Genomic DNA, 16,065 nt, shown 5'->3' with positions numbered 1-16,065 from the left:
GCAATCTGGATGTATGTGGTATAACCGCCTCAATGAATGCTTAACTAAAGAATATTACATCAATGACTCAATATGTCCATGTATTTTTATCAAGAAAAATGGATCAAATTTTGTTATAATTGCTATATATGTTGATGATCTCAATTTGATTGAAACTCCTGAAGAGATCCAAAAAGCTGTTAAATTTTTGAACAAAGAATTTGAGATCAAAGATTTTAGAAAGATAAAATTCTGTCTTGGTTTGCAAATTGTGCATTTAGAAGGTGATGAAATTTTTGTCCACCAAACTGCTTATACCCAAAAGGTATTAAAGCGATTTTGTATGGATAAAGCATATACATTAAGTACCCCAATGGTCGTCAGATCACTATATCCTAATAAGAATCCTTTTAGGCCACGAGAGAAACATGAAGAGATACTTGGTCCTGAAGTACCATATCTCAGTGCAATTAGTGCGCTAATGTGTCTTGCTAATTGTACAAGACCAGATATATCATTTGTTGTGAATTTATTAGCAAGATTTAGTTCCTCGCCTACAAGACGACATTGGAATAGTATTAAACACATTTTTCGCTATCTCCAAAGAATTACTGATCTTGGTTTATTTTATTCAAATAAATCTAAGTCTGAGTTGCTTGGATATGCTGATGCGGGTATTTATCTAATCCACATCAAGTACAATCTCAGACTGGCTATCTCTTTACTTGTGGCGGTACAGCCATTTCTTGGCGTTCTACAAAACAATCTTTAATTGCCACTTCATCAAATTATGCTGAAATAATAGCAATTCATGAGGCCAGTTGAGAATGCGTTTGGCTAAGATCAATAACCCACTACATTCGGAAGAGTTGTGGGTTATCCTCCGAGAAGAAAAATCCTCCAACAATTTTATATGAAAATAATACAGCTTGTATAGCTCAATTAAAAAGAGGATATATTAAAAGAAATAGGACGAAACACATTTCATCGAAAATTTTCTTTACTCATGATTTACAGAAGAATGGTAAGATTGATGTGCTACAAATCCGATCAGATAATAATTTAGCATATTTGTTTACCAAAGTATTGCCGACTGCTACATTTGAGAAACTGGTGAGGAATATTGGAATGCATCGGCTAAAAGATCTCAAATAATGTTTGCATCAGGAGGAGAAATTATTACACAAGAATAGTGTACTTTTTTTCCTTTAATAAGATTTTTTGTCTCACTGGATTTTTCCCTAGCAAGGTTTTAACGAGACATATTTTTTGTATAATAGACATTCAAGAGGGAGTGTTATTAAACAATTAAATGGGACTGAATGTCCATTAAACTCTCATCTGTTTATTAAGCTTCCTTATGCCTATTGAATTCCCTCAAAGATAAAAGAATTGGTATAGATGACGGTTTGATTTTCCTATACAATCAATTTTGTAACATCTCTTATATTTAAAGGTTAATCTTTTCATTTTATTCAAGTGTTCTCTATAAATAGAGAATAGAGGTGAGAGGTGATTTGAACATCTCTCGGTAATCTTCTTGATGGTTTTGAATAGAAAAAAGAATAGTTCTCTACTTTTATTGGCTTCTCTCTATTTTATTTTACCCCACATCTTGTTATTTTATTAGTTTTATAATATTTTCCACTTTTTTAAACTCAGTCCTAACTTTGAGGCATTAATTAGCTAGGATAATGGTAAATAACCATAATCACTTTTTTTTGTTACAGGGAAAAAGAAAATTTAAATCTAAATTCTCTAAATTTTAGAATTTCAACTTTAGCTACTAAATCTAAACTTCTTCGGCTATTAAGCATAAAACACATAATTTTCATGAGGTAACTTTTACAAGTTATTAAAATTTGGATAAATCGCACATATTGTAAATAAATTGCCTATCTATATTTTTATGCATTATTTTATAAAGAAGCCACAAAAAAATGGGAAAACGTGGATTATCCTATCCCTATAATCTCAACCCCTCAATTCGTCCTTTTCCTAAAGCTCGCCTATTCAAAAAAGGAGACGGAGGGAAGCAAAGTTGAACGGAGCCACCTGTAAGTCTTCACATACTAATAGTATTTCCGGATATGTATCTTCGTGAATGTTTGTGAATTCTATCTTTGGTCCTTTCTTGGTGAAATCTATAGGGCTTATATTGTCAATCCGAAAATCTGAAATATTTGGGACTTCGGTACGTTAAAATATATGTATGCCCTCTATCTGTTTGTTAAAATGCCTAGCCCAGAACGTCAAGTGTATGTGGCTTTTTGATTACCCTGCTGTGAGCGCGTGCCCGTGTGAGGTTGAATGGTGATGGGCCAGCTGCCGGTGAACAGAGAATAGACAGTGAGGAGTCGTTTGACATCCCACACTTGCCTACTGATGCTCATACTGTGATGATGGAAAAATGAGTGGAACAAATAATATCCTTTTAATGCAGTCAAATGTCAGTTCATAGTTGCATCGTTGGTCTTGAACAGGGGAATGTCTATGTTAGTTTTTTGATGAGCATTCATAAGAAAAAAGGGATAGGGTCATGATCTTCCATCTACGGTGTACAACCCCGTGACATTACTAGATGAGATGAGCATTTACGGTGACTACTAATCAAATCATTTCTCAATTTTAGGAATTTTGTCACTAGTTGAGTATCTTCTTTTCTCCTTTTTTGGAGTTAAAACTATGCAGTGATGTTCTTGTTCAGGAAAGTCAAGAGCTAGAAAAAGAAAAAGGGGGGATGGGGGTGTGTGCGCGCTGAAATGGGGGAAAATACCTACAGACGTTTGAAGTAGTCTGTTTCGAGGTAGGGAGGGACAGAACATAAATATGCTAGTATGGATTTGGTGCCTAATGAGACTGGGAAGTGTCACAGAATTCAATTGGGTTATGTACCAGAATCGTACCTTAATCTTTACTTCTTAAAGAAGTCTTAAACTATATTAGGGCTATTAGTACTAGAGGAATGCATACTAGAGGAATGCTTTCCATTTGGATTGTGCTGTTATGGTGCCATACTTATATGCCTTGGAAAGATAAAAATCAAATTAGTGACTATGTAGCAGGAAGAGAGTTCGTTCAAACTGTTGTGATATACTTTTGTCCTGCTTTTGCCCACCAGGCTGTGAAGCGAGGGAGTTCTGAATTAAGGGGATAGATAAGTTAAAGGGAGAATGCAGCAATCTATCAGCAACTCGAAGGACACATTTCCCAGTAATGAGGACTCTGAATCCCAAAACAAGAAACAGGTGAAGCGGAAGCTACCCAGCCCTAGAGAGCTTGTATCTCACTATGAGTCTCAAGGCTTGGACACCCAAGAAGCCTCCTTCAAAGTTATTGAGGATCTCCAGAATGCACTTTTCAGGATGATGCTCTCTTCTTCTGGTGCTGGTAAAGGCAAAAGCAATAAACAAGGTCCCTCCTCCGATATCTCTAGAAAGCTGGACGTCATCAATGCCCGCCTTCTTCAACTTGACATGAAGGTCGACTCTAAGCCTGGCTACCCGCAAAGCCTTGCCATTGGGGTGGCCTCTGGTACCCTTCTTCAGGGCTTTGCATCTGCCGCTGCTCAGATTTGGACTGCTGTCCGTCGAGCAACTAATCCTGGTAGTGATTCACCTATCAATTAATTCCAGTTAACCCCATGGCCCTTGGTAGTGGTATAGGTAGTAGTAATTTAGTGAATTTGGTGTGAAGATGATGTATCTGTTCTTGATCTTACCTGTTGCATTTACGTTACCGTGGACTATTGTGCAACTAGATCTTCAATTCTTCATCCCCGTATTAATCCACAAGTTCTTGAATTTTATGGTATGGTCCTATTTGCCTCTTTTTTGAAACTTTCAGTTCAGTGATAGGTAGAAGTATCTTTTACAGATTGATTTATCCATTTTAATCAATGCACGCTATAAAATGATTTCATGTCTAGTAAAATGAATTAACAATTATTGAGCTGCTTTTAACCTTTTCTTTTTCAAAGAAAATAGAAACTTCTGAAATAATTTATTCTTCAAACACCAAAGCATTTTGCCTTTACTTGTCATCATCTTAAATATTCAATTACATACTTCGATAAAATTTCTTTTCAATTGTAGTCCAGTAAACGTGCAATGAACTTCCCCAATTTTACCTTTTGGTCTAAAATCGATAGGAATTGTGAATGGCTATCCATCAAGTTTAGGTGTTAACGTGAAATGATGCAAAATGTTGAAAATTAAAAGTTGAGGTGATGAAATTTCTTTGCATTGAATTTATGCAAAAGAAATATCCATGTTGTTGAAACTTGATGCAAAATGTTGAAAATTAAAAGTTGAGGTGATGAAATTTCTTTGCATTGAATTTATGCAAAAGAAATATCCATGTTGTTGAAACTTCTTTTTTTTAGGCCATCTTAACATTTATTGATTGAAGTCATGTGCATAACTAATGGTCATTGGTAATTTAAAAGAGTGAAAGTCCTAGATCTAATGAATGAATTTGGGATTAGTTTAATTTAATCTATACAATATATAAAGGGAGAACGTTATTGTGTGGTGTAAATACATCGTGTCATTTTTAAAATTTCTAATATATCCCTAAATTATAAGGGTAAATTTGTCCCAATTTATTCCAAAAAAATCTCCACAATCAACAGATAGTTGTTTGAATCAAAAAGTAATTATTTATTTAGTTATCCACTAACTACAGCTTTTTTACACAAACTCCCACGAATTCTACTCCACTTTCATCATTTTTCTATATAATTATCTAATTTGATCCATAAAGCCCATAAAAAAACTTTTATATATATTGTTAGTTTTGAATAAATGACAACTAATGTAAAATTGAACTTGAAATTCAAATTTTAAATTTGTATCATGCATCCATTGGTAATGATATTGATATATGCAGTGTCAGTGCATATAGGATTTAATCTATGGATATAGGCATTTCAAAGTCAATTTTCTTTTGCTTATAGTGGTGAACACGTAGTTAATTAGAGGAATTCAATGAGAAAATACGATGCAGATGGCTACTATTATTAATTATCTTGTGAGGAAACTAGATGAGCATGGAGAAATATTGAGGCTGTAGAACCCCAAAAAAAAATTCATACAAATATATATATAGGAGATAAATTTATACAAAACCAATATGTATGGAGAGGTAATTTACACTCATATATATATATATATATATATATATATTGTGGGGGAAGATGAATAATACAATAATAATATATTAATCACACGTCATAATAACAAGGCTATCAAATTTCATTCTTTGCAAATGATGACAATAATAAGACTTCTTATTTATAGACTAGATAATTTGGCAAATAAGTCTTGACAATCAGAATAAATTATCTTATAAAATATCAATTTCTAAATAATAAAACTATCATAACTTGACTAGAATAGAATTAATAGAATTACTAAAACTTTAAATTGACTAAACCATAGCTAAATAATAATACAAAAATTTCTATATTTGAACCTTGATTTAATTGATTTAATATGTAAATATTGTCTCCCTTAAATCAAGTTCTGTCTTGGATCAGTCTCACCACCATTACTATCAATAATCTCTCTTGCAAATTCTAAGATCACTCTGTACTAGTTCTTCATCTTCAAACCCTATTCTCATTGCAATAATCCACGCACTCGGATAAAACTATTTTCGGAGCATAATTTGATGTCAATTTATTCACAACTTATCACTTTGTGATTTTAATAATCACAACCCAATTGTTAGGCCTTTTCTCCGATCTTTGTCTTTACACCCACTATCAATCTGACAATTCTTCTGGAACAATCTTATGGTCCAATTTTCACCAAGTAGATACCATATGACCAATCTTGTGGTCCAACTTGATCAACTGATTTCTTCACAACAATTCTTATGAAAAATATCCAAAACTAACCTCGTAGTTGGGACAATTCTTCAATGTTCAAGGCACTCCAGGATTAAATTTCTTGAACATAGGGTTCTGATACCATATTTAGAAACCAAAAAATTCTACCAAAAAGCTATAAGAGATAAATTTCATAAAATCAATGCATATGAGAAGGCAATTTATACACATATACCTATGTGTAGGAGAAAATAAATAATGCCAACAATAATATATTAATCACACATTCTAATAATAAGGCTATCAAATTTCATTTTTCTCAAGTGATGACAATAATTAGATCTCCTATTTATAGACTAAATGACTTGGTAAACAAGTTTTGACAACCACAATAAATTACTTTATGAAATATCAATTTTTATATAATAAAATTAACATAACTTGACTCAAATAGAATTACTAAAACCTTAGATTAACTAAAGCATAACTAAATAATAATATAAAAATTTCTATTTTTTAACCTTGATTTAATTGATTTAATATGCCAACAGAGGCAGCAGGGGAACAATTCTTGCTTCTTCAATGTGTCAAGGTTTTAGCATTATCTCCATCAGAAAGACAAAAATGAAGTTGACTTTGAAGAAATTTAAAAAATGCTAATGACATGTGAATTAATATCGATTTTTAGTCCCAAAAATCTAATGTCTAATATCCGTCAAATTACGAATGAGACTCCAGAATAGAACCGTTGAGAAAACAATGACAAAAGCAAAACCAAAAAAAAAAGAAAAAGGGAGACTAGTATAGCCCATTTGGTTTTAACATTAACATTTAAAAGTCAGACCACCCATCTGGATGAGCCCCCAATTACATCGGCCCATAGTCTTTTCAGATCAGATAAACAAAGCCCAAATCACCCTCAACTTGATTTAGTTTGGAATCTTTCAAAGGGAAAAAAAAAAAAAATTTCGAACTTCATCTCTATTAATAACATTTGTTAGGTGATGTGACCTATAACTCTCAAACCCTCACCTTTGACCCCTTTTAGGGAGTTCTACGTTATGTTTTGGATACTGTATCTATAAGTATCAATTCACCATTAGATGTATAAAAAGATATATCAGTCTTACGCTTAGATGCTTTTAGGAGTTTAAATTATTGAATAATATGATAAGAAATTATTAAATTATAATCATATATGAATATGGCATCCAAAATATGATTCAACTTCCCTTGACTTTCTCCTTGTTTATAGGAGACACAACTTTTTAATATTTGGAGTCCTCTCTATTTCCTAAAAATTTTAAAATGTGAGTTTAAATAGAAAAAGTGATTAAACATAGGAGAAGTCATTTGATTGATATCATGAGTACTTGTCGCACCTATCATGAGTACTTGTCGCACCTGCCCAACCTAGGGTAGCTCAAGTGGTCCGTTGCTCCTCATTAAGATTTAAGATATGGCAGCCACGATTCGAGTCCCAGGGTTAATGTATTCAGAAGGAATGGACCTCTCCTCTCGCGTCGCAGGGGATTAGTCGGGCCGAAAGCTAGGACACCCCTATGTCGACAAAAAAAAAAAAAAAAGAGAGTACTTGTCACACCTTATTTTTGGTTTTTTCCCCATCTCTAGACCACTGTGTCTCATTGGCTAAGCTCAAATAAATAGTCTTAATGTCCTTAAATTAGAATTTCAAAATGATTAAAAAAAGAATTTAATAATGATTGGGGTTGGCAGAATCTTATTTCAAAGTTTTTCACGGTTTGGCGACTTATGTTTGAGTAATTAAACGGAAACCGGACGCAACAATTGAGTCAAAAAGTTTTATTGTTGGGCAGCTCAGCTACCACTGGTGGTAGTTGAATATATGAATCTAAAAATCTGAAAATAACAAAAATTGACTTACACGTGGAATCAAATCCAATTTTCACGGAATAAAATAAAGTAGAAATCATTCACTAATTACAATATTTAACACATAGTTTATCAAGAAATAAAAAATTCATTTAAAAATTTCTTTCTTTCATGTGGCATCTCCTTGCCCATACATGTCCACTTCTCTTAATTGCGTTTCGTCACTTTCGTGATAAGCATCTAAAGAGTGGCATATTTTTTTCTTTGGAAGGAGAAATAGAGTATTAATTGTGGATCGACTCAATCTTTGTATTCAACTTCAAACTAAGTTGTTCTGTTTTGTAACCAACGACCAATTAGAAGAAATTGAAAGGTTTTCTAGAAAGTGAAGATTCTGCCATTACTAAATTGGGTATCTGTAATTGTGTGAGGTAGAGTTGTTTCACCATGATTTATGTATTGAAACTTTTGTAAATCTGATTGTAGAATCATATTCAATGGTTTGAACAGATTTCTAATTGAGTCATTTATTTTTCAAGATTCATTGTAATCTACGAATTTGTGGTTATTTTCAATGAATTGCAGATGACTATAATCAGTCTCCAAGGTATGGCATTGTTCTTGTGCAAAACCAGGAAAAGGAAAGCAATATTAGCACCAAAAAGAAGCAAAATAAAAAAAAAGAAAAAAAGAAGCAAAATAAAAAGAAAAAGAAAGAAAGTAAAACTTAAGCTAGACAACCGGTAGCTATAGTGCCTGCAAGTTTAAAACCTACAAATGTGTGTAAAGCTACTGTTGTTCTTTAGTGTAACAGTTTAATTTGAATTAATGCCATTTTACCATCTTAGAGAAATATTATGATTTTTGACATATTTCACCATTTCTAACACTAACACAACAATTTTCGTGAGCCAAAGGAACAGAAGGGCTAAAAAGAAATAAAAATATAATTTTCCGAGATGCGTAGATCAAGGGATAAACATTTTCAAAATAAATCTTATGTACACAGACAGTGTATATACACTGTCACTATTGAATCTATGATATATGTGTAAAAATTAAATTTCAAATTCAAATTTTGCATAAGTGTTATTCATGCAACGTTGATAGTGTATATATTGTCAGTGTAGAAAAGATTAGGACTCTATTTGGATTAACTATTTTTGGGGGTGTTTTTCAAAAATTTTACTGTAGCTATATTTATGAAAAACTTTTACTATAGATGTTTTTTGGATTATTTTTAGAGATATTTTTAAAATATATTTTTGAGTATTTTTATAATTTACAATTTTTTTGGAATTTTTGTTTTAAAATTTTACACGACCCACCACCACTCCCGCCGTTTTCCTCCCCCTCTCTCCTTTCTCTTCCTCTCCTCCCTCCCCTCCTTCCTCCCAACCCCAAACCCCTCTTCCGCTCGTGAGTGGTGGCTGCGACTTTAGCCACCACTCTAACCACGACCGTCTTGGTAGCAGCTTTTGGTCACGATCAGATTTGATCGTGATTAGGAAGGTTACGGTTAGTGGAGGGGAAGGAAATTGGGGGGCGAGAAAAGGGAAAGAAGAAAGGAGGAAGGAGAAAGAGAGAGAGGAGGAGAAAAAAAGGAGAGAGAGAGGGTCATAGGTGTGAGGTGGTGGCAGTAAGGTGGTGGCGGTGGTGGTGGAGAGTGATGGGTAGTGGTGCATTTTTTTTGTATATTTGGAGTTATTTTTTATATATTGTATGGATATGGTGTTTTTGAAATTATTTTTATTTGTATATTACTGTAATATTGTATATGAAAAACTTGTTTTTAAAAAATTAAGGAATCCAAACTGAGCTTAGGACTTTTACATTCATATGTTTTTGCACTTGTCAAGATTGTAGATGATGAATACAACTACTCAGAGATGTCCGAGCCCAGTTGTACCTCGGGTGGGCTCCCGTTCTACTTCCTAGGCCTGTCAACGGGTCGAATCCGGGTCGTAATTCATTATTCCGGACCCGGTCCGTTTACCCAACGAGTCTTCTACTCTATGTTCCGGACTCGGATCCGACGAGTCTATCTGGATCCAGGTCCAGGTCTACCCGAAAAATGGTTAAAACCTATTTTACAACAAAATTAAAAACGAAGCCTGTTTTAACAAGAATTGAAAACAAAATGAAAGATTAAAGGAGTGGTTAAAAGAACAAGATGAAAAAGGAGTGGTTAAACTTAATCCCACAAGACAAGATGAAAGAGCCTCTTTAATCATTTTATTTGCGTATGTCGGGAATGTGTAAGATATGGAACAACTTTTGAGTAAGCCACCTTGATGATAGAGAGGTGCGGCTTGGTCAGTTGGTCAGCAATGGATCTCTAGGAGGTGCGGCTTGGATTGCTCAGCAATGGATCACCTCGGCTTGGTCAATCGTCAGTTCGTCCAGTGGAGATGGAGCTGTCAGCCGTGGAAGAGCAAAAGAGAAGTAAAAAAACTAAAGATTGAAGAGAGTAAAGAGAGACTGAGAGTGAGAGGAGAAGTGCGGCGGCTAAAGAGAAAAAAGTGCATTAGGGTTTGGATGATTAGTTGTTTGGGTTTTGGGGTATAGAAGTAAATTTGGGGTATATTATTGGTATATATTATATATATATATATATCTATTTTTATATCCGGATACGGGCCGGAATGCTATATTCCGTATCCGACTTGTTTTTTTGTTTGAAAAAACGAATCCGGATCCGGGTCCAAGTAACGGAATTATATCTCTACCCAAACCCGTAAAAAATTGATGGATCTGGGTCAGATCCGGGTCTAGACCCGGACCGTTGACAGGCCTATTACTTCCTACGTCCGCGTCTCACATTGTGTAGAAGAGAAGCTTGATTTGACCGTAAGTAGGGACATGTGCTCTATGAGAATTTTAGAGCGAGTAGTTCATCAATTATTGTTCATCATCTTTCTTTTATAGATATCCTCATTTACCTTCATCGGTTTCTCATTCGATCTCTCAAATTCCTAATCTATTTATACCATCGTTAACTTGATTGTCGGAGATACACCTATGGACTTAGCCCTAATCCTCTCAGTTTTTGTTGCAGGTCAACAAATCTTCTGAATACTTAATGAGTCTAAGCTCGTACAAAGATAAAATTAAGTATTTACTCATAGTATTCCGTTAATTTCAGTACAAATAAGTAGATGGTGGGAGTTAGTAGAGGAAATTATTCTAGAGAAGTCAAATATAGTATTTCCATTTATAATTAAAACCCTAAGCAAGCTAGAGTGACCTCCAAAATGAGTATTGTGAAGATATTGAGGTTAATTCTATTTTGCACTCTGATTTTGAGTGCCTAAAGTATAAAATAGAATGTTTTATTATCTAAAGTATAAAATTCATCTTATTTAAATACAATCATCGAGATTTTTTCCTTCTTCTCTCTAGAATTATTTCCTCCTCCTTCTCTTTGGATCTTTTCCAGTCAAGTTCTTCTCTATTTCTCTCATCGGAGAGAGACCAAATTTGATCTTTTTTCATGGAAGGGATTCCTCTCTCTAGTTCTTAATTTCTCTTGTTTGAATAAATTCTCTCTTAGGATTTTTCTACTGAGATATCTTCTCTTTTAGGATCTGCTTGTGAGAGTTTCTCCTTTTCTAAATTGTTATAGTGAGAGTTTTATTCTGTTTTGAGTTTTTCCTTGCGAGAGTTTTTTTTTGTTATTTTTTATAAAATTTGAGATTTTGTAGATCTAAGATCTAGTTTTTCGGATTTACAATTTCTCTATTATTGTTTATCTAAATTTCTCTTTGGATTTGAACAAGTTTTTAATCAGATTTGATTGTCAAAAGATATGCACAAATTTTATATTTTAGAGACTAAAATAGTAGAGATTTTATACTTTAAAAATTAAAATGGAACAGATGTTATACTTTATGGGGACTAAAGTGTTCCACTTTAAAACTTAAAAATCAAAGTGGAATTCAAGCATAGTTAAATAGTGTAAAGTGCAATTAACCCAAGATCCTGTGTATATATGATACAGATACAGCCACTAACCAGTTGCATCTTGAGTCATAAATCAGACGTTATTCTTTTTGACAGGTGCCGAGCCTGTACAATAATAATAATAAAACCTAACTACCACCTAAAGCAGTCAGTAATCAATTCTAGTACTGGAGCAGGGACCCTAGGTGTGCAATGGGTTACTTGATTCACCCTATTCCCGAAGAGTTTGCTTAATCCGATATACCAGAATTAATTATCTGACTAAATTCACTAACTAGTAGACAGTGGCAAGCAGGGTTGTCTCCTCAGGGACTGGGGAGAAATTTGTTTCCTTTCGAATCAAGATAAATGGGGGGCTTTAGGATTAAATGCTAATGAACTAAATAAATCAAATGCGAAAAATAATCAATTGACAAAAATAATTGGGAAAACTCTAGCCAATGGTACACTTCAGAAATGATTCATGCACTGATCATCGATTCACAGATAATTCCAATATTTATTAATAGATTGGTTATAACTGTCATACACGCGATAAACAACCAGTTTTTTCTTACTTATTCTATAGTCAAGGTATGACCGTTAACTATTTCTCTAACACGGAAACAATCTTAAGTATGACCATAGGATTTAATTTCTGGTTTGCATTAAGATTTAGAAAAGCCCAATCCTAACTAACAAACACGTTACAACGGTTTGTTTAAGTTAGATCATATGTTTTCCTGACATAAATCCAATTACGCTAGTTGTTACCGGGACGGAGGTAATTGAACAATTACGGATTCAACTACCTCCAATTAGCAAAATAGCCTACGTGAATAATTAAATATTGCACACTATTCAATTATACACAAAAGTTATAACAATTAAAAGTAGAAAATATATAAATACCAATAAATAGAGGAAACAGTTAACATAATTTAGATCTCATAGTACTTGCCAAACCAAATCGTCAGTTGTCCCCTTGACTAGAAAACAAGATTAGGTACTCTCTATTGAGAGTAACTCATGCAATTCCATTGAAGGAAATTGCGTCAATGTTTTACAATAGAAGAACTACTCCCAGGAGTCGAGAGCCAAACGGCTACCGTCCTCCTTTTCTTATTCTCTGGCCGAGTAGTAATCACGCGGGATCCACCTTTTGCTCTTCCTATTTTCTAGCTTTCTAAAACACATCGAACTTCCTCCCTCACAATCCGTAGTAATTGATTCCAAAAAAATCTCCTACTATAGGAAAACTAACTTCCTAAAAGATAGGTATTCAAGCGCTTAAAAGTCTCCTAAACCAATCCAATTACTAATTAGAAACTTGGCAGATAATATCATCTTCCAGTTATGATGACGGCTCCCACTTGGATTAGGATACTGCCCTGCATAGAATCTCGTTCACTCCGGACTTGATTGATGTCTTCTCACGCATCCACACCTACTTGGAGGAAAATCTTCTAAAAATTGCTATTTCTGCACTTCCTTTCTCTAATTGGCTAAACATCCCCTAAACAAAAAATTCAAACAAAATATGTCCATTAATGCAATATCCAATCTAATAAGAAAAGGAAATTTAACAAAATTAATGCTAAATTAGCATTCTATCACTTTTGCAACAGTCAATGGTTGAACTTGCCATCATTCTTTTCTTCTCGATTGCTTGCTACGTTTTAGAAGTCATCAATTTTTAGAAAAGAGCAGCGATCAAATTTCTTACAAGCAGCCTAATACTAAGTCTAACCGTTCTGTGAAGCATTATATGTGACCTCATATTCTCCTCATCAAGTCATCCTTTCGTTAGCATAGCAATGTGGAGTGTGTCTAGAAGTTTGCACATTCAAGCAAGCAAAGGAAAAGAAATACATAAAAAAGGGGAAAAAATGGATAGATGGACTCAAAGTTTTTCATGGTCAAAATCTTTTTTTTTCTAGAGTCTCTGAATTTTAAGCTTAAGAATTATACAAGTTTGTGTAAATGGCATTTATTATGCATAAGTTAGATTGTTTTCTCTTTTTTTCTGCCTGAAACTTCAAGCCTTACAAGGGGAGGGAAAAAGGGAGAATTAAAGAGTCGAACTAAAGACCTCAAGGTCACTTGGCCAATATTTCTACTAGTAAAATTGGGTCTTGTGGACAAAAATAATTTTCTAGCACAGAATTGGTGGGTTTTAAGAAGCTGAGAGAGGGAGTGGAAATTTAGACCCAAGATTTCTAAATTTCGAGAGTTTCAACCTTGTCCATTAAACTAAAACCTTCTTGACCAATTAGGTGCATTCGTTTGGCTGGCATGCAATTATTTGAGGTTGTCTGTTCTATCAAGAAACTTCTTGAGATGAGATGCTTATAATTGTCAAAGTACCTTTGCATATGCATATTAGTCAAAATATTTGTTAACTCTTCTACTGAGAGCTAACTATTACACAATCTAAAACCTTGAAGCCCCTTTTTTTCTTTGTTGATACAACATCATAAAAGAATACCTTGTTGATAAAACATCATAAACGAATGCTACCGATCTGAAAAATTGATTAAGAAAATACATTTTGAAGCTCCAAACATAGTAGTCAAATACTACCAATCTGAAAAAATGATTAAAAAAATTACAATGTGAAACTCCAAACATAGTACTCAAGGATAAAAACACTGTAGCACTGCTAACATGTGTACATGTTTCAGCTGCCACTGCCTTCTTATTAGCTATTTCAAATTTTGATATTATGGTAAGATCTAACAAGATAGACTTAAGAAATCTCATATTTGACTAGGGGTGTAAATTAACCAAACTACTCCACTCGGTCTCTTGAGTAGCGCAGTCAAGGATCAACTTGAATTCAATGTTGATCAAGTTTGAATTGAGTTCAAACTATTTGATAAGGTAATCGAGTCAAATTCGAGTAGAAAAACCAACTATCTCTATCTATCGAGTCAAATTCGATCTATCTCTGTCTATCTATTACAGTACAAAAAATCCACATAATTGCCAACTGAGGATGATCACCTCGGCCTTTGGATAGACCGAGATTATACCACCTCGTCCTCAATACAGACCGAGATGTCCTCGAGCTATAACTCCTTCCTTTGACCTCAGTTATATCTCAGGTCTACGTCACGGAAGACCTCCGTACTTTAGGTGTGTCATCCTGGCTCCACGCAGATGATGTCAACTTGCCTGACATCACCCTGAAGGCTATTGCTTTACCTGAAAAAGCTACTGATGCTCTTAATGGCTACTGCACAGGACTACTCGTCAGCATGTCCAGACTGCTACAGTGTCAGAGTTAGACCTCCAGGTGCGGAACAGAGCCGTAATGGTCAGTACGTGGGTCCCGCTAGCATAAGCCTACCGTCCTATCCTCCACTTCTGCCCTATAAATACCCCCGACACCTGCTGGGGTGGTCGATGTGAGCAGCGATGTGAACGCGGCCAGGGAATGCTACCTCGCCACCATCCAGGCTGCGGTCACTCCCTGAACTAAATCAAAGGCTGAGGGGAAGAGGCCAACTGTCCTTTCCATAGGCAGCATTGATCCTCAGACGACCGGAAATCCTGGCAGGCTTGAGCCCGGAGACGAGGTGGAGGAGGTGACTCTGGACGAGATGAGGCCCCGCACTCCTCAAAGAAAAAATGATCAACCTGATAAAGGACCATCGAGACGTTTTCACATGGTTCGCCGATAAAGTGGTCGGAGTGCCCCCGAACTCATGATTCACCAACTCAAAGTCAACCCACAGGCCCATCCTGTGAGACAAAGCGTAGGCACTTCGGCCCTGAACGAAACAGGGCCATCACCGAAGAGGTCGACAAGCTCTTGCCTGCTAAGATGGTTCACGAAGTCCAGTACCCCACCTGGTTGTCCAACCCCGTCATAGTTAAAAAGGACACCGGTGGGTGGAGAATGTGTGTGAATTTCACCGACCTTAATAAAGTCTACCCCAAAGATTGTTACCCGTTGCCGAGAATTGACGCTCTCGTTGACTCGACAATGGGGCATGAGATCCTCTATTTCCTAAACGCGTTCAAAGGGTACCACCAGATAGGAATGAGCGAGGAGGACTAGGAAAAGATGGCGTTTTACACTGATCGAGGTGTCTACTGCTACACCATGATGCCGTTCGGATTGAAGAACGCCTGGGCGACCTACCAAAGGCTGGTCAACTGCCTCTTCAAGGATCAGATCGGCTGCAATGTGAAGGCCTACGTGGATGACATTCTCTTGAAAAGCCAAACTACTTTGGCCTTCCTGTCCGACTTGAGGAAGGTGTTCGGTATTCTATGAGATTCCCGGATGATGCTGAACCCGAAGAAATGCGTCTTCGGTGTCACTTCGAGGAAATTCTTGGGGTACTTGGTATCTCGCCGAGGTATCGAAGCAAACCCTGATAAATAAAGGCTATTCAAGACATGTCCCCACCTCGGAATGTTTGAGAAGTCCAGAGGCTAAACAGCCG

The 16,065-nt window shown here is 35.4% G+C and overlaps 1 protein-coding gene across 1 annotated transcript; it reads left to right on the top strand.

The window, feature by feature from the left end:
* Positions 1 to 1,950: 1,950 nt before the first annotated feature.
* On the top strand, positions 1,951 to 3,792 carry LOC113783670. Its single transcript, XM_027329873.1, has 2 exons — positions 1,951 to 2,036; positions 3,101 to 3,792. Exon 2 carries the CDS (start codon positions 3,153 to 3,155, stop codon positions 3,606 to 3,608), a length of 456 nt encoding a protein of 151 aa, XP_027185674.1. The 5' UTR covers positions 1,951 to 2,036; positions 3,101 to 3,152; the 3' UTR covers positions 3,609 to 3,792.
* Positions 3,793 to 16,065: the final 12,273 nt, after the last annotated feature.

The sequence above is a fragment of the Coffea eugenioides genome, chromosome 9 (assembly GCF_003713205.1).
Source record: "Coffea eugenioides isolate CCC68of chromosome 9, Ceug_1.0, whole genome shotgun sequence".
Taxonomy (NCBI): domain Eukaryota; kingdom Viridiplantae; phylum Streptophyta; class Magnoliopsida; order Gentianales; family Rubiaceae; genus Coffea; species Coffea eugenioides.
Note: the sequence above shows the minus strand (reverse complement) of the source record. Positions and strands in the feature narration are given on the sequence as shown.